General features: G+C 48.7%; 1 protein-coding gene across 1 annotated transcript in view; it reads left to right on the top strand.

Annotated features, from left to right (window-relative positions):
• The window catches only part of KCNN3 (potassium channel, calcium activated intermediate/small conductance subfamily N alpha, member 3), a 61,694-nt gene extending 42,497 nt beyond the window's left edge, over positions 1-19,197 (top strand). Inside the window, exons 4-7 of the mRNA XM_012733255.1 lie at positions 3,772-3,882; positions 12,477-12,604; positions 13,259-13,328; positions 18,655-19,197. Of these exons, the coding sequence (XP_012588709.1) occupies positions 3,772-3,882; positions 12,477-12,604; positions 13,259-13,328; positions 18,655-18,951 (606 nt within the window). The 3' untranslated portion in view covers positions 18,952-19,197. The remainder of the gene's footprint in view (positions 1-3,771; positions 3,883-12,476; positions 12,605-13,258; positions 13,329-18,654) is intronic.
• The last annotated feature ends 4,246 nt before the right edge of the window (positions 19,198-23,443 follow it).

The following is a 23,443-nucleotide window of genomic DNA, read 5'->3' as shown; positions in this document are numbered from 1 at the left end:
CATTTTCTAAAGCTGGACTCACTCTGTGGGCCCTTCAGGAGTTAGTGACAAATAGAACCTCCCAGGTTGTCTGTTGGGAACCCTGAGCTTTTCCCTGAGGCTCCATGCGAGATGCTTCTTTGAACTGCAAAAGGAAAGTGATGATGAAGTAAAAGGTAGCACAAATTGAGTCATTTTGGGTGGAGGGGAAAAGAGGGCGCAGCGAGACATCTGCTTAATGTCAGTTTTAGAAGATGAGCTTCTCTCTGAAACACCTTGGTTTGAAACCAATTGATGTTATTTTAGTTGTTACATAGAATCTGTTGCAGAAACAGAATCCAACTGTAAATCCTCCAGGCTTCCCTCCTCCATTTGTCACTTTCATTTATGTTTTATTTTATCCTTCTTTAGTTAAGAACACCTCATACTTTTCCCCTTGGGATACTTGTTTTTCCAGCTTCTAAGGTTTTCCAGCTGGAAAATAGTTCTTAGAAACAAATGTGGGAGGATCCGTGTGGAGGAGACGTGGGTCCAGCGTGGTGGAGGAGGTAGGCGCTTCATCCCGGCCACCCCTCTCTATGCACTGCTGGGCTCCGCTTACCGCGTCCTGTGGAAAGTATGACCTCACTGGAGAGGCCCCTTTCTCCTCCCACTGTCCTCCCAGGGAAATAGGCTTTGGACAGAGAAGACCCACGAGATTCAACTGGTGGCCACTGTGATAGAGGACTTGGCACATCTAAAGGCAAAATCCGAGTCACGATTTGCTCTCGAATCTGACCCCATGGAAGTCGTACAGACAGCTGCTAACCCTTCTCTGTCCCGGTCCTTCATCTCTTCACTCGCCCCCACCGGCCATTTCTGACATTCCATGCTAGGACGCTATGCGCTTTCACATACCCAGACCAACCGAGTCCTTGGCAATTGTCTCTTAAAACCAACTCACATCACGCAAGCTTTCCAGGCTGCTAACTTGAGCCCGTCACATAGATAAGGTCATCTCAAGGCAAAGACTCAGCATCTTTCTAAAAAGAACAGAGGTGGTAATTCCACCACTTAGAGGCGAACACAAGGGGAAAGAGCTAGCCCAGAATACTTCCTTTAATTTTCCCTAAAGAACCACAGTTTGCCATTAACGTCTGATTCACTGCCTTCCTTCCTCTCCTAGCTCCATCTACCCTTCCCCCTTTCTTATTCTTCTGTTTCCTTCTTTCCTCTTCCCCTGTCCTGTTTCATGCTGTTTAGGAGGCCACATGACTTCTTTTATCTTCACATCTGCTCCAGATGGCTCTCTCTGCACTCCCTCCTCTCTTCCTCTTTCCTCCTCCCCAGTCTTCCTCCCTCTTTCCACTCCTTTTCCTTCTCTCCTATCATCCTTCCTCCTCCCCTCTTCCCAAACAGACATACTCTGGAGAGGACCAGAAAGAAGTCAGAATTTCAGCCTCCTGCCTGCCACTTTCTTCTGGTTGCTGATGTCAGTCCCCTCGTCATATGGCAGCCTCTTAATGGAAAGGGCCAAGTTAGCTTTCACTATCGGTGACTTCCCTCATTACATCCAGATAGTGGATTCTAAAAGAAGCAAAGATGAGAGCACGCACTGCCATCTACTCAATTCATAATTAGGGCTTAACAGACACAGCAACCTCCAGACACATTTTACAGGGAGCTAGACATCTTTAAGTGGAGAGAAACTGGGAAGCCTCGTCTAGTCCACCTTCCTGCCTCCATGAAGAAATTTATCTTGACTGCCTAAGATATATGTTCCTCTATTAAAACACTATTCTGGTTAGAACCCTCTGCATTCGAAGGGCAGAAGCCATAGAGTGCTCCATTGAGACCCCAGAAAATCAGGATGGCGGATGGTTGATGGTTTTGCTTAAACTCCCAAAGTGGCATGGTGAGCGGGGAGGTGCCCTCTCAGGCTGGTTCTGCCCCAGTAGCGCTTCCCAGGACCCATGGAGGAAAGAGGCAATGGAGCCTTGGAAAGCCCTCTCTAGCTGACATCCCACTGTCATCTCCTCTTTGGGGTTGGCGGCCCAAGGTACTTTGGAACTCCGTGCAAAGGAGAGGTTTATACTCAGTCTGCTTGAGGGGAAGTGGAGCAAGCCTCCGCCCTTTTGAATGCCTTCTTTTAAGCTATGTTTCTGCTAATGGAGACCTGGCCAACTTGATTACAGCTGCAGACAGGCTGCCTGGCTGCCTGTTCATAGCCTTTAAATTTGGGCTCAGTGTCCTGCAGGAGCAAGTCACAGATGTCACAAAGACATGACCCCCTGCTAAAAGAGAGGAAGGTGAGGGTAGAATGGGAAAGTTCACAACAGCTTAGCTCGTTTCACTTTCTCGTGCTAGAAATGAGAGGCTGACTGAGTGACCAGATATACCCTGAGTGACCAGATATACCCCGAGTGGCCAGATGTACCACAAGTGTGAGGTGGTTTTCGTGGGAACCCTTATGGGAAAGTGTTGCCAGTTCTGCCAGGCAAACCCTTACCGGCCGGCCTTTGTCAGCCTTGGGGAGGGAAAGGGAGATTATCCAGGAGATAGCAGGAGACTGACCTACCAACTGGGGCAGCTTTGAAAAAATACTCTTTTCTGTTTTTAACACACACAAAAATGGTCAGCTGTGATGAGCCCAGAACATTGTTGATTGATTCCTTCAATCCAGGGGCCTCTGACTGTTCAGCTGGGTTCTCTAGCATCTATCATTACTATTCTACCTGACCTAGAGGGTCAGACTGCTGGCGCTGCTCGGCTTCCATCTCTTCTGCAATGGAGGCCCCGTGTGCAGACAGAGGGAAAGCAGGCAAGTGCAGGCAGGCGACTGCCCTTGGAGAAGTGCTGGGGAGGAGATTGCTCAAGTCCCCTGGCCCTCACAGCCCAGTGGAGAAGCGCAGTGAAGAGGATTCGCACATCATGAGGTGTTTGCTCCAGTCAGCCACCCTCCCCAACTCCCCACCCCACCCCTCATTTCCTAGACAGGCTAGCCAGTGATGGCAGAACAGGGCAGAGAAATGAGCGCCCCCCCCCCCCAGCCTGCTTGTTCTCGGGCACCTGTGTCCCAGGGAGTGGAGCTGCCCCTGCAGAACACTGAGCTACTCTCCCCTGCGTTCCCTCCATCACAGTTTGAGGCAGAAGTGCTGTTGTTGTCTTTAGAGTCTCTGCATGATGGTGGACACTTAAGCCTCCTGGTGAAGGCAAAAAAGAGTCGATTGCCTGTGCTGAGTCACAGCCTAGACGTCTGGTAAAAACACGACTGAGGAGTGAGCACTGTCACCGAGTGTACACCTTCACGCCGACCGTGTCCCTGGGGTGCCGTCCTCCGAGGTTATATGTTCAGGCAAACTCTGCCACCAGGTGCCCATCCAGCCCCCCAGGTCGGGCTGGACTTCTTTCCTCCCAGCCCGCGGGCTGGGGCTGGCAATGGGTTGGGGCTGCCTGAGGGGGTAGGGAGCCCTCCCCCTGCCCTGCCCTGACCGGCCTGGCGGATGACCTGGTGATCATCGTCTGTTGTTTTAAATTCCCTGCAGCCTCCGCCCCATCCGCTCTCCTGCTCCATTTAGATCCTGTCGGTTCTCTGAAGACTCAGTTTCCCCAAGGTCAGCTTCGTAGCTAAGCCACGGGGGTTCTCATCCCCCTCGCGGGCGTGGTAGCCAGGGCCCTGACTGTTGTGTGTGGCTGGGGAGCTCGGGTGCCCCCTCACTCCGGGAAGCCCCACAGCGCCCGGGGAACATGGAGTCCTGCACCTGGCCGCGTAATGACGCGCGTCTCTCCTGCCCTCTTTCTCTCCCCCAACAGGGTGCAGGCTGCACTGCCCTCGTGGTGGCCGTGGTGGCCCGGAAGCTGGAACTCACCAAAGCCGAGAAGCATGTGCACAACTTCATGATGGACACTCAGCTCACCAAACGGGTAACGCATCACTGCCCACATCTCTAGGGGGGTGACACCCTCTTGAAAGCTAGTCAGGAAGTAGCTGCACAGGTCAGGACACACCTTTCCGTGGAGGGAGGCAGGACCCTCGACTTGTGCAGACAGTCTCCACAAAACGGGCACCAAGTCTGAACACCCCTGGCTCCTGTCTTCTCTTAAATGGCTGTGCCCAGTCCAGGCAACCAAATAATTATCCTGATAATTAAATCTATAGCATACAATGGTGTCACCCGCCTCCTCGCCTAATGGTACTGAATAAATCAGCCAGCATGAGGTAATGTTTTGTTTATGCTCAAATGTTTTCATGATTCTCATTAGGAAGGGCAGTAGAGAGTCCTAAACATGCTATTGGAAATGTATCTAAATCCAGTCCTTTCAAAAGAAAAAAGAAATCATTAAAGACTCTCATCACAGCGGAGCCCACATTCCTAAATAATGTTCATCAAAACATCACCATCCGATTTTCCCCTTTTGGATTTTCCGGATAATGTTTCTCACTTGTACCCTTCTGAAAGTGGTTAAGGAGGATGAAGCACTGAAAATATGCAGGAATGGGGAGATCATTTAGCTGCTCGAAGTCTGACACCCCACTGAATTGTCAGAGAAGAAAAGGCCCATTAAGAAGAGACAGAAATGAGCCTTCCAGGAGAACAGCAGGCCAAATGAGCAAGGCAGGAGCTGTTTATTTAATGACAGCTTTTATGGAAAATTCTTTAGAGCTGCAGGCTGAACGAAGGTCAGTAATATGATTTCTTGCAGACGCCCCTTTCCATGCGGCAAGAGTGAGAACCCTGTGCTGGGGTCATGGCTGCCATAACAAGCACTTCTCATTTGGAACCAAAGTGGATTAGGAGATTCATGGGCAAGCACATTCTGACTGGGCTTTTGAAAGCCAGAGAAAATATTCAGTGATTAATGTTGTAGCACAGGAAAAATGTGTTGGAGATAGAGACAAAGCCTGAGAGAGAACAAAAAGAGAGAGAGAGAGAAGGAGAAAAAGAAAGACAGCTATTCGGGAAGGCAGGAGGAGAATGCGCAGATGCCAAGGCCTCTCCAGTTTCTCAGCAGAATTATTTATGGTGTTTGATTGTTTGGTCTTTAATTACGTCGATTGACTTCTTTAAAGGGCTTCCACAGATGTCAAAAGGAGCCGTACAGTCAAACGTTCTTGTGTTGTTGTGGTGTCTGGTACTTTGTGGTCCTGAACTGTGTTGCACCAAAGAAAACATGGTTGGTGGCATCATGATGGCAGGCTCCAGGGCTGTGCCCCATTGGGGTTCACCTCGAACGCTAGAACCTAGTTGCCCTCCCCCAGTCCTCTAATGCACACGCGAAGTCATGCTCTGCACTGAGCAAATTACAAGTTATTGGAACATCTATGTGGTTGCACTTCTTCTCCTGAAATAATTCAGTGCAGGAGCGAGGGGTCAGAGAGTTCCACTCTGAACTCTTCCAGAAGCTGTTTCCCTAAAGCAGACATTACCATCTCTCTGTTTATTCTGGCTGGCTTTTGAAAGCCAAGGATATACTTTGCATTTCCTGTTCTTCCTTTGTCCTCTCTATTTTTCATTCTGTAAATCAGGCACTAGAGGAAAATAAAGGCAAGGAAAGCCAGTTCTCTCATACGACAGAAAAATAAACATTTTTTCTGTAGTATAATTGTAGAAGGAGATGAGATTGTGGTTGCTAATTTCAGTTTCTCAAAATTGATTCTCTAAAATCTTCCTCAAGTCCACTTACTTTTTGAAAAGTAGGACTGAAAATCAAATCAACAAATATTTATTGCTCATCCATGAGTGGAAGGCACCTTTTTAATTGAATAACATCTCACTTTTCTGAGAACACTGAAATCTGTTGAAATGTCCCTTTACTGTCTAATATGTTTTCCCAGAGGGAAAAAAACCCACAAAACACAAAAGCCATGGTTCTTGCAGAAAGCGGATTTTCAAAGCTGGAAGGACCTAGACTCACAAAGGTTCTTTTAAATCTTTTGATTGGCAGGGACTCGCTGCTGGCTGGCCAGCTCTGGCTTCAGGTCTCCTTGCTCTAAGCTCTGAGCAATCCACCATCCTACCCCAGATACCCACGTTCTCCTTTCCAAATAGCCAGCGTGTCGAGCTGGGGTGGCTCCTTGGTCAGAGCAGCTAGGATCAGTCTATTCTTAAGGTCTCAGTGAATTCTCAGAGTGCAGGTGATTGCAGCGTAATTGCAAACCTCTCAGAAGAGGACAATTAGTAGATTTAGTAGACAAAAAGGCAATCTCTTACAAACACATACAACCTTAGTTCTTCAAACTCCTAAGCAAAAAACAAAGAAGATATTATAACCTACAAATCATAAAAATCGTCAGATGGGTCTAGTGTTCTCTCACCCTCCCTGTGTTGCTGTAAAGGCTCCAGCTTAGTCTTTACCTGAGAGTCACACTATTTATTTATCTTGGGGTGGGGGAGCCTGATCGCACACATAAGAAAAGCTCAGTTGCTGGTTTTTCTGAACCCTATGGCTTTTCTTCTTTCATTTGTATAACTTGTCAACCCTGCTGGCAATGTCATTTCTGTATTTAATGCAATCCGACCTTCCCACACGCCTTTCCAGTGTTACTGCCATTGTTATTCTATAATTATAATTTTTTGCTAACCTCTCGGCTACTGGATAATATATATGTAAATGACACATGGAGAGACTGTGGAAAAGATACCAGGTCCTCACCTTCCGGCAACACTGCGCACCCCCACCTCTGCACACCCCCCTCGCAGGGGTCATCTGCCTGCCAGACAACACTGTGGGTTTGGGGGGCACCACGATGGGTAAGAGCTGGTCCCTTTCCTCATACCTACTGCCTCTTCTTTCTGCAAGGTAAGGTAGGCTGCCCCAACACACTTGGCTTCAGAGGTGGAGTGGACAGGAGATGCTGTTTGCCACTGCTGGCTGAGGACTGTGTCCCCTCACCCTTGCAAGGGGCTTCTTGCCCCAAATCCTTCATCCAAGTCTAATTTTCTATGAAATCAACGACTCAAAATGAAGCCAGTCCCGTTTCTCCTAAATTAACACCTCTTCTAGCCACTCCGGCCAGCTAATGGCATCACTGGGCCAGCCTCTAGGCCTGGAAATTTGGCAGCTTCTCCAACCCCTCTGTGCCCTGGACCTCACAGGGATCCAAGCAGCTTCTGGGCCTGTTTCAACCTTGCCCTGGCCTTATGTGTCCACAAAGTGGCTTCTTCCAGCCTTCTGCCTGCAGCCTGCTCCACGCCTTGCACGGTGCTTCCCTGGCTCCTGCTTGTATGGCACTCTGCTTGTGTGGATCGATTTAGTACTGAACATGCCTCCAACCTGCTCACGCACCTTTAATGATCTCCATGCCCCGACCACACACACCCCCAGAACAATGCAAAGAAAAGTTTCTATAGTCATAAGTTTTATCACAATCCTGCTGTATGTATGTACACACACACACACACACACACACACACACATATGTATCAGGTAAACTTAAAGATTTACTCATAGTGAGCTTATTTTATAGGAAAAGACAATGTCCTCGTTATCCTGGAGCAGAAGGCCTCTGGTTAAAGGCCTCTAGACTGACGCTAAGGGACTGACAGCTGGTGGACCACACCAGCATCCCAGAACAAGACTTCATCTCTTTAAAATGTATCAAATAATTGATTGAGTCGTTATCAGGGATGCAAATTCTCTCTAGAAGGAGAGTGTAAATTATTATTACTCACCAGGACAGTCTGAGTCTGTCCTAGACAGGTTGGGTGTGGTTTTCCTTTAACAACAGTGTACTGGAAGGACCCTGAGGGTTGCACTGCTGCACCCCAGAGATCAGTGAGGCAAGAGCAGCCCAGCCATTGCGGCCAGCTGGGTTCCAGCCAGGACTGCAGCCGGTTGTCTGGCAGGCAGTTCTCTAGCCATAGCCCAGTGGGCTTTCCAGAGCTCTTTGGAACTTGGCATGGTGGTTAGGGCCCAAGCCTGCTTCGCTCCAAACTAGTGAAGCATCACACTCAGAGCTTTGCAGAATTAACCCCATTCACTGCCATGTTGCTATGGGGAAAGAGCTTCAAACTCCAGCCTTGAACTATTTTCTCCTTCATTTTCTGCCCCTGGCTCCTGCCAACCACGGGTCTGGCATCTCCATTCTAAGTGTTCAGTCTGAGGCCAGGCAAGCAGAAATGCCTGAACTGGGAGGATGGACAAAGATGGGGTAAGGAAGGTGAGAGACTGTTAGTGGGTACAAGAAAGGGCTAGAAGCTGGGGAGCCCACAGAAAGCTGTGGAGGTGAGGAAGGGTTGGCAGAGGCATAGGGGACATGACGGTGGGTCATGCACACCTTTAGTCAAATGTGTGGGGCACGGCCAATCTGTGGGTTCTCAAACTGTGATGTTTCTCAGGACTTAGTTCATCTAAAATCAGCCACTTGCCATTCTAATGTGCCTCCCTCCCTCCCTCCCAGGCGGAAAGCCCTTTCCCTGGGAAGAATCCCCGGTGCATCACAGACACACTAACGATTTCTTCCAGGGGGATCCACTGTCGGGGCTTCTGGAATTCCCGAGCAGGCTCCCTGTGGCTGCTGGAGAATGGGGAGGACAGAAGAGCCCTCTGTACCCCACAGACCCTGTTATACAGAGTGTCAGTTCACCCTGGCAGAGAGGGCCCAAAAGCAAACCATTGACGTGGGTGATACGTCCAAGAGCACAAAGAACAAACATACGTGTTCTGTTTTATGTTTTCTTTTTGTTGGGGAGAGGGAGAGAGAAAGAAGTTAACATTTATTGGGGCACCGGGGGAGACGGAGTATATTCCCAGCCATGTATTGAGGCTTAATGGGGCTGGCTCTCTGCCTAATGTTTATGGGTACAACCCCCACCCTCCATCCACACAACAACCCCACTTCCCAGGCAGTAACACGGGCATCACTGGCTGATTCCCCACCACACTGCATTTTCTCTGCAGCTTCTTGCTGTCCCATCCCTTCAAGATAGTAAACTCCGTGAGGTGGGAGTGCTTGGGTCACTCATGACAATTTTCTCCCCTCTTAGAACTGTGTCTGCCCCATCAAAGGGGCCCACTGAATGTTGTTGTTCTTGTTGTTTTTGAAAGAATAAATGAGAAAATCGGGTCCCAAGCTCAGTAACGGGTCCAAGATGGGAGATAATAAATTCCATTGCTTGAGGTTTTGCTAAGGGTTAATGGAATAATGTAAACACAAAGCACAGAAGCTGGCACACAGTAAGTGCTCAGTAAATGCCAGCTGCCACATTATTTGCAGGGTCTCAGCTGACGACTTTCTGGCCCACACCTGTTAATCTTAGAGTCCTTCCGCAGCACGACCCTCTCTGACCCCCCCGGAGTGAAAGCACACCAGTTCTTGCACTTCCTGGGTCTGGAGCTGTGCACACGCCTCCTTCCTCTGGCCATCCCTCAGCCCACCTGACCAAGGCCGACCTTGCTCATCCTTCATCCTTCCCAGCTCCCGGCAGCCCCAGGAATACCTTTAGGGGCCCTGCGCACCAGGAGGGCTCAAAGGGCACCTAAGTCCCCATCAGGAACAGTGCTCGAGAGCCCTGCAAGAGCTCAGAATATCCCAAGAGGGACACACGGTGTCCACTGACCCCACCCCAACGATGCGTAGAGCAGTCAGCCAGTGAGTTGGAGGTCGACCCCAGTCATGACAGCATTTACTGTCGACTTGGGGAGCACAGTGCAGTTAAAAGCCTATTTCTTTTTTTCTTGAAGATATTGATCTTCTTAGCTTTGTGCCAGGCTGTTTGCTGGCAATTAATTTCAGAGTCAGCACCAAGGCTTGCATTTAACATCACTTTCCCAGGGACTCAGGGGCCTCCTGTTCAAGCCCGTAAAATGAGGTGATGACGGCCTCTCTCAGCTTCCCAGGGTTTCATGTGGGCTGAAGTTCAGCAGCAGGCCTGGACTCCCTGTTCTCTCATATGCTGACTGAGGGCCATGCCGATTTAAACAAACAAACAAAATAAATCGAATGTCTTTTCCAATTCCCTGATCCTGGAAAACAGGAAATAATTTTGTTGTGTAGAGATGAAATCCAGTCAGGTCTTTCTTCAGACCACATGGAAACCGTTTGCTCTCCTTGGACCTGGCTTTTGTTTTCACTGTGCCATCAGCCAGCTGTATGATTCTGGCCCTCATGCCCCGTATTGGAAGCTGGTGGCTATAAGTTTTAAAGGGGGGTCTGGTTTAGGTGATAATAACTAACTATACAGTTTAGTTAAATCCCATCAACTCCATTTGCCATTTACAGTATTGATCTGTGTCTTGACTTCTTCTTCTGTGAAACGGGGCTAGCCCCAGGGTTGCTGGGGGTGCTCACGGAGTTTGCCTGGGTGACAGCTGGGCACACGTGTACCTGCACCTGCTGAGTGCCGGCCATGGCTCCCTGTCAGCACCACCATCATCGCCTCCTTTGGGCCTCATAAACAACCTCTGGGGAAGGATTTATTTTTCCTGTCTTACAGATAATTAAACATTTACTCCTAAACACCTTGGTCACTAGTGGATCAAAGATTCATTTATAGTCTTTCCAGTGTTGAAGGTTTGTTCCATACCAGCCTACAGACAGCTTTCATGGGTCCATCCATGACATGCCAGGCAGGAATATCAGTATTCCAAAGAGGAGACTTTGGAAACTGGGACTCTGTAGACTCTGGATGGTTCTACATGCAGGGATAGGCTCTCCCCTCCTGTGTCTGTGAGGCAGCTTCCGTGGAGGCTGAACACCAGGGAAACTGAGGAAATCACATGTCAGCTTCCTTCTCAGTGGCATTGACAGAGGGCTGCCCAGACCTGCTTTCCTTTGATGCTGCTTCTTTCGCTAGGAGGTCGCTGTCCATGCCATGCCCTGGACAGACCCCAGGGACCACTCTCTTCTCTACCTCCCCATGCCTCATCACCTGGACAAGTACCATTTCCAGCTGCCACCCACTATCACTTGCTTCCTTTCAGGCAAGAAAGTGCCAGGGGTGGGCAATTAAGTCACTTAAAATCATATTCACAGTGGATTTTTACTGCACAAAAAAGCAATATTTATGTCACTTAGACATTTCTGAGAAGACTTAGCTGTTCTTTTAAAAACACTTCAACGCCAATGAAAAAATATAACCTAGCCTTAGTAATAAATCGTTAAAACACACACACAAAAGTTATCAGCCTGCAAAACAATGTTTCCTTGGCCTTCCCACATGGCTCAGCGTTTTAACAAAGTCCCATCTGCTGGTGTCAGTCTGAAGAAGCAGGCCTGTGCTCTCCCGTTTTATTAAAATACTTTCTGGCTAGTCACCCGATTTCTACTAGGCTGGCCTACTTACTCCGAGGCCCGGGGCCTGTGGGTCTGTGCCAATTTGCACGGCTGACAGAAGTGGGACCCGTTAATCAAAAATCTGTTTAACTGTGCTTAATAAGAAATGTTTCCTCTTGCTCTCGTTACTAATTGCTGAAGATGTCTGTGTTTGGATTAAAACTTTGTCCCCTGCCATCTGGAAACCATTGATATGTCTCAGCTCTGCCGTGAGCTGGGTGATATCAGTGGTTTCCATGTCAACAGATGACAGCGTTGCATGTGGAAATGTGTGATCACCGCTCACGGCACAGAAGTCAGCCCTGGAAACGATGCAGCTCTGGTTTCACACCTAAACATTGTCTCTGATTTTTGGGCACTGCTTAGACATCGTCTCAGCACGCCAATTACATTTACAGCTGGCATCACCAAAGGGTCCAGTGTTTGTCCATTTGGGGGAGGAAACACTGGCCTTGTTGATATCTGTGCTCCCATCCTGTAGGAGAGATATTTCCTCAAAGAGGACTTCTAAAATCTCCAGCTGATAGAAAATCTGTTTACTCTTTGAATCCAAGAAATGTGTCGTGTGCTTGTTCAAGTCTCAGGGAGAGCGAGGAACTGTGCAGGCAAGGGCAGGAACAATGTATATTTATGCATTCAGAGGCTGCCCCCGGCCTCTGAGTCTGGGTGATGAGCCTGTCTAAATATAGCCTCTGCAGCAGCAGTGGAGAGGCAGCCCTGGAATAATTAAGAAAGAAACAAGAAATACCTCTTGACTTCAGCTCCAGCCTGCTAAGTCCAGCCCAGGATTAACAGGGGATGCATTTTAGTCATCCTTTCTAGAGTTCATGATTTGATTAAGGAACTAGATGATGGCACAATGCTTTCCTTATTGGCAGACTGTATCGGGCTCTCCCTGGTGGTGCAATGGGTTAAAGCATAGTACTGTGAAGCTATCACAGCCACTGCAGCATGAGTTCGATCCCCAGCCAGGGAACTGACTCATATGATGCAGCAGACCTCTCCTGACCTGCCTGCTGCTCCCCTCTGCCGTGTACTTTGTCAGTCAGCCTGTTCTGCTCCCCACTCTGTCTCCTCCGGTGAATCCTCTCACCCCTCCCCTTGCACCTCTGGCCTGTACCCAATGCATAAATAAATACATCTTTAAAAAAAGAAGGTAGACTGTATCAACACACCAAAAACATCTTCTGTCAACCCGAGAAAAAGAACATGATTGTGATCTCTTTTATTTATTTTCCTTTAGATCAAGAATGCTGCAGCCAATGTCCTTCGGGAAACGTGGCTAATCTATAAACACACAAAGCTACTAAAGAAGATTGACCACGCCAAAGTCAGGAAGCACCAGAGGAAGTTCCTCCAGGCTATCCACCAGTGAGTACCCCCGCTGCTCTGCCAGATGCCCACATCAGGGTGGTGGGACCCCACTGTGCTCAGGGTCTCCCTGTACGCTCAGGAGGCACATTCTGTTCCACTCAGCACACTCAGGGTGGTAAGCCAGGCCCAGACCAGTATGTTTATTGGTTTATTGCTTTAGCTACTTCCAGGCTGCCTTGGAAGGTAGAAGTTGGAGTCAGTCTCTGCAGACTTACATCCTACACACAGGCGCGCACACACACACACACACACACACACACCACATTACAACTCAAAGCAGAACAAATGATGGTGAGAGCCTTCTCTGAGAGGTATTATAAAAGCATAGTGGAGAAGCAGGGAATGGAAACATTTACTCTGACCTGGAGGTCTGGGGAGAATTTGGAGGTGGATAATGGGGCCCTGGAGGTAGACGGTGCAGACGTAGAAGTGGGGGGATGATCCGAGAGTAGCCAGGACACTGAAGTGGCAGAAGGTGAGTATGCGTGAAGACGGAGCTCGGGGGCCTGGAGTCGCTCAGTTCTCCCTCATGTTCAAGGTTCATGTGTAGGTTCCAAAACCAAAATGGATTGCAGTAGGTGTGAATTGGCTCCTGGGGCCAAACCTTAATGCATATTTGAAGGGTGTGGCTGTGGCAACTCTTTCCCACAGACTAAGGAGTGTCAAGATGGAGCAGAGGAAGCTGAGTGACCAAGCCAACACGCTGGTGGACCTATCCAAGGTGAGTAGCAAAGCCCGAAGACACCCCCAAGTGTCCTCAGACACTGGCATGTAGAAGTCTCAGGTGCGGCTGCGAAAAGTACAGAACAAGACCAGGAAAGCCAAGGACAGTTTCTCCTAAAAAAGGATCCGGGTTCAAATGGCTGACATTTGCAACCTACTAGCATGTCCTGCTGCCTTTTAAAACCTGCCATTTGTTTCTTTTCTTTTCTAGTTGCCTTCCTTCTTTTTAATTGATATTTTTAGTGGTGGTAAAATATAACAACATTTCCCATTGTCACAGTGTTTAAGTGACATTAAGTCCATTCATATTCCTTTGTGAACGTCTCCACCACCCATCTCCAGAACTCTCTTCCTCTGCTAGCTTGAAACTGTGTGCCCATGAAACAAAAACTGCTTTGTTCTGCTTTGTGTTGTAATAGTGTGTGTATCTGTGTGTGTGTGTATCTCCGTGTGTGTGTGTGTGTGTGTGTGTGTGTGTGTGTTAGAACTGGAGTCTTCAGAGGCTCTGACTCTAGCTTTTACCTTCCAGCCCTCCCTCCCATCTCCTGGCAACCACCATCCTGCTTTCTGTCTCTACGAAGCTGACTGCTTCAGGTTCCTCAGACAAGTAGAATCATATTATATTTGTCTTACTGAGACTAGTATTTGTTTCTTCAGTTCAGTTGCTCAGGTTTGTCTTGGCTTGGAATTACTAAGCCAACCTACTAAACCTTTATAGTGTGTTGCTTTCTTCACTGCCTTCTGAGGGCTTCTTGGGGATGAGCGAGAGTCCGCTCGCTGGGGTGAAGCCCGCTGACAAGGACTGAATGGTGAAGGTAGTGACGGCATTGCCTCGTTCCCACCGAGAAAGATCCTGCAGTTTGCTATTGTAATTGGAAATTCCTTCCCCTGCATCTTTCCATCCTTGCCATCCAGGGTTTCTGGCAGCACATTGGTCATGGTGGGTGCATTGCTTTACCTTGTAATAAGCAGATAACCTACAATGAGCTGTCCAGAAAGAGAGCCTTCCTTTGAGAACCCTGGGGCTTGCCATCACACTGTCAAGCCTGTATTTCTGCCTCACACATGGGAAGAAACTGACTCCTCTTGCAAATCACTGAGTGAAGGCAGGAAGTCTGCACTGTTCGTAGGGCCAAGTGGAGCCACGAAGAAAGAAACCCTCTTCTTAGGCCCCCTCCTCACGGCCTCTTGATAGAAGTTATGTGTCAAGGTGTATTGCCAAGGTCAGGCTGCTGGAACATTCCAATAGATGTCGATTATCATAATGGCACATGGTCCCTGGGTAAGCAAGAGAAACTCCCTCAAGCAAATTAAACCCCTTTTGCAAAGAGGGAGCAAACAGAGAGAATGCCAATTGACTGGGCCAGCTGCAGGTGCCTTGCAGTGAAGGGATGAAGGCAAAGTAAAGGCCTCTGGCCTGGGAATACTTCAGGTTGGGAATGGGTGACCTCACAGGTGGGGAGAAGCCCGCAGGCTGTGTGACTTAAGAGGAGGTGATGAGGTGCAGTGTGGGTCTCCCAAAAGCCTGCAGGAGGGGTGTGTGAGGGACTGCTTGGGTGCAGGAGAGAATCCCCTGGGGTCTCAGTTATGTTGGTTAAAGTTCTCAGGTTCCAGCATCAGAAATCCATTGGGTATAGATTTCAAATGGAGGCCTTTATTATAAGGATAGAAGGGAGTCTCATTCCAGGCAGAACCTCAGAGCAGGTATGTGTGGCCAGACTTTAGGGAAGAACTAACTAGAACCAAACATTGGAAGCCTTCACACCCAGGAAGTACTTTCTCACCATCTCATTTTTCTCTTTCTGTTCAAGTGTGTGCTTCAAGCCTCCCTTTCTTTCTGTCTGTCTGGACAGAGGTCTGTCTGTGTCTCCTGTCTCTGTGGCAGGCCCCTGTCCAGAGAGCCATGAGCTGGTTCTAGCCACAAACAAAGACAATTGTCCTCCTACTGGTCTTAATTCTAAATTCTCAGAAGAGACGAAGAGATTGGCCAATTAAGAGTCACATGTCCAGCATTGGACCAACAGCTGTGACCAGGAAAAGTGGGGGGAGCCCCATCCTGAGAGGTTCAAGAAGAGCCAAAGGAGGCAATGCCTCAAAATCTTTCTTCTACGAGCAGCAGTGTTCCCACCTCTCCTCTCAGCTGGCTGGACACACAGGCAAACCAAACCTTCAGGCCTGCATTTCCAAAGCACCACCAGCCTCTCACCGAGATGAGAGCAGATACTTGCCGAAGCAGAAAGAGGCTGGTATGAGTTGGGTGGAGGAACCAAGCCATTACTAATCAGGGAAAAAGCTGCCTTGAAAGAGAGGGTGTGGAGGGCGGGTCAATCAAGACTCCCTTAGGCTGGCAGTGGTGTGAGACCTGGCGTATCTGATGTCCAGTCTTGGTCTTTTCCTCCAGGGGGCTCACCCAAGGCCCTGGCAGCTGCTTAACATAGTTCACATTGGTCCATGTCCCCCTTGGCACTCAGCAAAAGGACAGGCTGACAGTGACATGGTGTTCTCTCCTTGTCCTGTCTGTGCTCCTCGCCGCCCTCAACTCACCTCCCCCAGCTTTTAGCACCTCTCTAGATTAAGAAAATGACATGTGGCTTCCAAATATTACTTTCTGTCTTGACCAGCTCTCTTACTGAACAGGGGAGAGGGCTGCGACTCTACTAGCTTCATTTCCTTCAATTCAGATTAACAAGAATTTCTCACATCTGAGGTTCAAGTCATCCAGCTATCTGTGACAGTGCTTTGTAAACCATGAAGTTCTGCAAATGCAGTTCTGATGGTGAACATAGATGAGGAAACCGAGATGCCAAGGGGCAAAGCGACTGTCCCAGGTCGGGCAATTGGCGAGTGACAGCCCTGAGCAGACCCAGGGGTCTGGACTCGGTGCTCCGTGGCCAAGTATGTTTGTGGTTTGTCCACAAACCCCAGGGAGAAAGTGCACCTGAGGAGACTGTGAATTTTAATTCATGAAAGGAGTACTTTCTCTTCAGAAGTCACCCTCTCTTCCAAGGGGATCTTGGGAGGTGCCCGGCTCTCGAACACCTGCTGCCTCCTTCCACCTCCTGGGAGCTCTTCTGCTGCTCCCCATGGGCCTTTCACTAGCTGGGAAGGGAGCAGCCACACTTTCATCCCCTTCTCCCATTTCCCCTCTGGCTTCTCATATTTTCCTACCTTCCTTTATTCCTCTTTTGTTCTTCCTCACCTTGTTTCTTACTTCGTGGTCCTGGAGCACCCATAAATTCTGCATCTTCCTGTAGTAACTTGACATGTCAGGTAAATAGGATTCGGGTGTCACTGGCATGTGACCAGAAGTCCCAAGAGTGACAGTGCGGAGGGCGGGGTGCTGCAGCGTAGGAGGCTCACTCCTGGACCCGAGCGTGACGACACCCAGAATCACAGCACTTGCTAATTTCCAGGCAGCAGTGTGGCTGTCCCGTAGACGAGGACGCTGCAGACCAACCCAGGAGCCAAATTATAATCAGAAACTTGCCTGATGACAGTGGCATCGGAACCATGGGCGTGACCAGGGAGCACTCAGTAGCCTGCTTGCGGGTCCTGGCTGGAACCCAAGTGGTTCAACTGCCATTCAGTGAATTGCAATTGAGGGATATTTAGAGGTGGGCTGACAGACTTCCTGTGGATGACATGTGAGGGAGAGGGGAGGAGGACGCCTAGGTTTCTGGGGGTGGGGGGAGGGAACGTTTTGAATGGCAGTGTCTGTCATGGAGGCAGGAACACTGGCAAAAAATAGGTTTAGGAAGGAAAAGTGTTTATTGGCACGAGCCCCTCTATTCAGTTCTGCTCCGACCTGGTTTTGTGACTAAACTTTCAGAAGGCAAGTTTATTATGTTTAAATTCCCTGTGGACACCCCAGTTTTGCTCTCCTGCTCTCGTGACCTCCTTCAAGTTCATTCACAAGATCATGCCAAGGCTCTGTCCTGAGGAGTGTGCCTTGTGGCTGAGCCCCTTAGAAGTCCTTTTCTTCAGTCACTCGGGTCTCACTGGAACCATCTAAACCATGTAGGCATAAGGGTCTTTCTGACAAACCATCTAGCTAGAAGAAAATAATTTGTGGCAAAAAAGATCTTTCCCACCTTCGCAAAACTCCCACCTGGGCCAAAGGATGGAAGGGTGGTGAATTTGACCTGTGCCCATATTTTATTCATTTTTCTACCAACACTTGTTAGCGCCAATATTGAGTACAGAGTCGTCTGCTGAGCACATGTGTGTATGAACATTCGTCATCAAAGATATTAGTCGAGCGTCTTATGTCAAAACTTTGATTGAGCCTCTTCTATGTGACGGACCCGGTTTTCAGTTATCAGTGAACACAAAGGCTGAGGTCTCCCCACCCCAGGAGCCACGACAGACAGCTACAATAAGCAGAACAAACAGCAGAGTACCCCGGGTGTTCGAAGGCAGTGTGAATAAAAGGAAAAGTGGGGCAGGATTAGTGGGGTCAGCAGGGATGGGGGCAGGTGCTCTGTCAGGCAGGACGTGAAAGAGGCTCCGTTGAGAAGTGACTGTTCGCGGAGACCAGGGCATCAGCTGAGGGCTATGTGAGGAGAAGCTCCCTGGAGCGCTGGGAGACAGCCCTGGGTACAGGAGGCTTATCGGGGGGTGGTTGGCTGTCAGAGTGAGGGAAGACAGAGAGTGTGAACTGTGATGTGACAGACAAGGGCCTCAGACCACCCAGGGGAACACGGGAGTGGACTGGGCAGGGTGATCCACAGTGAGGCGTGTACCTCCTCTTCGACCAGGGAGGGGACTGACCTCAGCGAGCAGCTTGCGAGGCAGGCTGCAGCCCTGGCCGAGGGGTGTGCTGCCTTGTACAAACTGGCCCCGTGCTGTCCGGAGCTGTGTGCGTGTCGGCCAGGGGTGTGGGGCGGGGTACTAACTTCACAGCCCCGAGTGGTTAGGGAGGCTGGGGCCCCTAGGGAGAAAACTATTAGTGAGCTGCCTCACTGGCAGGGTTGGTCACCCACCACGTGCCCCTCTCTGATCAGTAGACTCCAGCAGCTGTCTGAGCTGAGGCTGCAGAAGTAAGACCTGGAGGACAGCTCATGACTCCCTTCATTTAAGAAAAAAAGTGCTGCTGCTTTTCCATCCTACATGTTTTCTAATATATTTTCCCAACTATATGTATTACCTTTGCAATGAGGGAAAAAAATGTTAGGCCGCTTGAGGCTCCATGTCTTCAGGAAGGCAAACTGTCCTTGCTCAGCAGTCCAGGCTGGCTGGTGTGGCTGTCGCTCCCATGTAATCCGGTGGTCCGTCTCTCTCTTCTTGTTGCTCATTCCCGTGTGATGATTTGTCTGTCTACACAGATGCAGAACGTCATGTATGACTTGATCACAGAACTCAACGATAGGAGCGAAGACCTGGAGAAGCAAATCGGCAGCCTGGAGTCCAAGCTGGAGCATCTCACTGCTAGCTTCAACTCCCTGCCCCTGCTCGTCGCCGAGACCCTGCGCCAGCAACAGCAGCAGCTCCTGTCTGCCATCATCGAGGCCCGGGGCGTCAGTGTGGCGGTGGGCACCACCCACACCCCACTCTCCGACAGCCCGATTGGGGTCAGCTCCACCTCCTTCCCCACCCCATACACAAGTTCAAGCAGTTGCTAAATAAAACTCCCCACTCCAGAAGCATTACCCATAGGTCTTAAGATGCAAATCAACTCTCCCCTGGTCACTTTGCCATCAAGGAACATTCAGACCAGGGGACAGAAGGAAGAGAGACCACGCTAATTAACTAATTCGTGTTCACTCAGCGTGCTTGGTTCGATATGCCTTGAAACCAGAAATCTAATCTCTGTTTAGGTGCCTCTACTTGGGAGCGGGAAGAGGAGATGACAGGAAGCGTCGCCTCTGGCAGGGCCCTTGCTGCAGAGTTGGTGGAGAACAGAAATCCACGCTCAATCTCAGGTCTTCACGGGGGGTGGGGTGGGGGGTTAGGTGCACTGAGCAGCCAACAGCGAAGAAGTCAGAAGTCGGCCCAAAGGGGCACCCCAGGGGAAGGGCTGGTGTCAGGCTTGGGAGATGGATTCCTCGCCACTGAGGTCCGGGAACACACTTCTCTCCTTTCCTTTTGTCTAAGAAAGCCCAAGTGACAAAAGCAAAGAAGAGGTACCCACAACTTGCCAAACATTCTTTCCTCCTGTACTTGATAGTCAGGAAACGTAATTTAGACTGAAAAAAAGACAAACAAAAAGCCAAATTTTCCCTCCAATATTAACACCCATATTAGCCCATGTGTTTGCAAGTGTGTGAGTCCCCCCCCCCACATACACATAAATGTGTCCCAGCTAACCCAGGTCTTGACCCAAATAGAAAGGGGCCTGGTCCCTCACCCTGCTCAGCATAGGTATTCTCAAGATGTGTATGGAGTTGGCTTGACCCCACACTTGGGTGCTTTCAGTGCAGGTAGTTTGATGGTGACGAGAGATGCAGGTCCCTTCAAACTTGGTACAGGTTGCTTTGTCCTGGCTGTGACCATGCTTGGCTTGAGACAGATGCCAAGCCAGAACTGCTGGCATTCTGGAGGGATAAGCAATCCTTTACAAATAACCACTCCTACAGTTCTCTTCTATCCAAACGGGTGGTGTTGCAATGGAGCAACCGACTGGGTGGCTGGATGTGACGGAGGGGCAGGACCTGTGCCTTGTGCATCCCAGGGACACCTGCGTGAGTAGTATTGTCTGGGGATTTGTTCAGTTGTACGTGTCCAGCGACAGGTGCCAGTCCCAGGTGTAAGGACCGCACAGGGTTAAGTGTCTCCACTAAGATCCACTAAGCTGGGAGGAGGAGTGATAGTAGCAGCACAAGTGGTCCCTTGCACCTGACCTGAAACCAGCTTAAAATGAAAGATATAAGAACAAGGGCGCCCTGAGGGGTCCTGGTGGGTAAGGTGAAACCATGTGGATTTGTCAGTAGCCTGTTCCCACTGTGCCATGTTAATCTTGGTGCAAAAGCTATGCTACTATCTTTCAAACTCCAAGAGATTTCAGAACTATTAAAACCCAGTGTAGAGAAAGGCTTTGTAAGGAGAGGGCAGGCGGATGCAACATTTTTTCATCACTCTATAATCTGACCACACGCCACATTTATGATGTGCAAACCATTGGGCTTGTCAATCCCTTTTCTCATTCTGAGTTCTGGGATTTCTGCTTGTGGGGAGTTGAATGGCGCTGTGAGGAATACTTCGTCTGTTTAGGGCAAAACTAAAGGCTGCTATTTGCACATAGTTGTCCTGTTGGATTTCACTTGCAGCGGGATGTCTGCGCCCTTCTGACGGCAGTGTCTAACTGGGGAGACTTTTCTTGTGCAGCACTGGGCCTTTCTTCTGAGAAGGGAAACAGCTTCACGTCCAAAGGCCAAGGACTTAGAACTAAGTCTGCTCTTTCAAGAAGATCTGGTCTCTTGTGACAAATGTTTTGTCTCGTGTTCTTGCTGTCCTCCTTTATTTGGTTCATTTTCACATGCGTAACACCTTTAACATTTTCATTCATTGTTTTGCATACCACAGATGCCATACTACTGTTGGCTTGCTATTGTTTTTACTCGTTCTTTTAACTATGGATTATCTGAAAAATTCCCCCCTCCTTTCTTCCTCCTGTCCTAAGCATGGTCTTCCTGTTTTCAATGACATTTCAGATGCACATATAAGCCAATGTTTAAACAGATGAAATAACCATGCAGTTTCTAGGAGACATTAGCTCCATTTCACAAAATTAAGACCATTCGCAAAGTGACAGGTCAGCGTGCCAATCCTGATCATTTACCCTACCACCCTGGCTGTTGATTCGACCTCTTTTTCCATTCCGCTGTAAGGCTGTGACTGTGTGCACACCCAGGAACACATACAGGCATCTAGTCTTCATTTCAAATACCTGACATCCAGAGTTCCAGTGCCCTCCTTCTGTCCCAGAGGGTACAAAGCCTGTCCTTGGTCCCTTGTGGTTTGCAATGGACAGTTCTCCAGTACCCCTCTGTCATGGGTTTTCACTTAGGTAAACCCTGAAGGCCAAGCTAGTGACACTCGTAAAGGGAGGCCCTGGGGTTATTTCCAGCAGCAGTAGCCACCGGCAGCTGGGGTGCCACGGTGGGCATTTGTCATGTGTCTTGACCTATTGGTAGTGCAATAGCTCTGTTACGGTTTTTATCTTGGCATAAGAATACTTGCTCTTCAAGAAGCAGCAACAGCAGGAACCAGTGATTGGTTCTCTGCATGTTGATCCTGCAGTCAGGAGCGGGAAGCTGCGTGGCTGGACTAGTATTTGAGCTTTCTGTGGAGAAGTTGCCCATTCTCCCATGAATATAGCCCCCCTTGATGATTTCAGTTGGGGTCATCGGAGGGGAGCTCACCCAGGTGTTCTTCCCACAGCCCATCCTTTGCTAAATCCCTGCACCTCAGCATCACAGTCCAGAGGGAAAAGAGGGCAGGTACATTTTCAAACCATGCTTTCTTGTTCTTTATTTTCAAGTTTTGTGGTGGAGGAGGTTCAATTATCTACTCAAGAATTGGCTGTATATAAGAATTATGAATTATAATACTGAATGGACTGAGTACACTCATACCGGGAATGCTGATCCAATGACTCAGAGCTCCCACGATAACCTTTCTGATCACTCAGTACTCAGATATCCCCCAAGTATCTATACACTTGAATTAAAAATAATAGAGCCACTCCCCTCGTCACTTAAGCCATATTATAGTGTCATGTACTGTAAAGTGAGGGATGTACTAGGATACCTTAAGACCACTAATCTCAGTGGAATTTCAGGACATAGCATCACGTCGTAAATTATGCCAGACCAGGGGCTCCTTCCTCCTTAGATTGAAGTTCAAATAAAGAGCTGCTCCTCTGGATCAAAGGCCACATGTGTGTGGTCAGCATTAGTGGATAGTCATAAAGTGTCTATGAACTGTTCTCACCATCCTCTAGGACGTAAATGCATGATTTCACATCTCTAGAAATGCTTAATACAATCCAGAAGAGTGAGGGGTGCAGCCGGGAGTCAACACAGACTTCTGACCCCAGTAGAGGTCAGCAGTATAACACTCTCACAGCGTAAGAGGTGTGGAAAATGTACGTGCAAGTAAATTCCAAACTTTTAACGAAGTGCCAGCTATTGTTACTGATTAAAAGCCAAGAAGGAATATCACTGATATCACTGAAGAAATTATTTTAATGCCCCTTAGATTTTCCATAATTTTTTGGTAATTAATTATGGAGAAAGGGAAAACTAGTGATACAGAATCAGAATAAATAAAACTTAACACTAGGATCCACATCTTTGGCCAATTAACCTCAGACCTCAATTTCTCTGTACTTAAAATGAAAATAATAGTTAATATTTGAAGTGCCGAGTACTCAATAGATTTTAAAAAATAGAATCACTGTTATTACCCAGATTGACTCTCAAGCTCACTCTTTGATGTTGCATGTGCATGAAGTCAACAGTTACCAAAAAGTAATTACTACATATCAACTAGGTAGTGAAATCGCCAGGGAGAAACATGGGGTTAGCACAGTTCCAGGACCTCTCTCTTCCCTCAGTTGGTACCTCAATAATGGTGCACCCCAAATTAAAATCAATGTTCCGTTCCAGAACAGATGGTGTTGCTACCTTCACAGTGCCACAGCCAAAACTCTATGAAGTCATTGCACTATCACTAGGTTGCTGGTTTTGTTTTGTTTTTTCTAATCCTAGAAGTTACTAACTTTAAATCCTTAAGAGAAAAGAAAACCCAGCCACATCCCTAGTTCTATCCAGTCATTCAGCTTCTCTGGAAGTTGCTTAGATTTAAGATCTGCTGGTGGTCGTTTTGCTGTCCCTGTTGGTTCTGCAGTCTTCGGTTTCAGTACCTTAGACAGCTATCTGTGACTTCCTGGTAGGCATGGACGAGCCACTTCCTCCCCCTGCAGTTTGTGGGCTTGATGACGCCTGGACAGTTCCCTTCTTTCTCTACTGCCACCAAAGTAATCATTATGGAAACAGTATCAGTGATACACTAAGACAGGAGTATTACAGGGATGCATCGTTAAGTGTCTGCCTCTGGTCTAGGTGAGTAGCCTTCACCCTGAAAGTGTGTGCCAGGCTGCATGGTTAGACA

Source organism: Condylura cristata, unplaced genomic scaffold (assembly GCF_000260355.1).
Source record: "Condylura cristata isolate star-nosed mole 26May11 unplaced genomic scaffold, ConCri1.0 scaffold00040, whole genome shotgun sequence".
In the NCBI taxonomy this organism is placed as follows: domain Eukaryota; kingdom Metazoa; phylum Chordata; class Mammalia; order Eulipotyphla; family Talpidae; genus Condylura; species Condylura cristata.
This window is presented reverse-complemented; position numbering and strand designations above follow the sequence as displayed.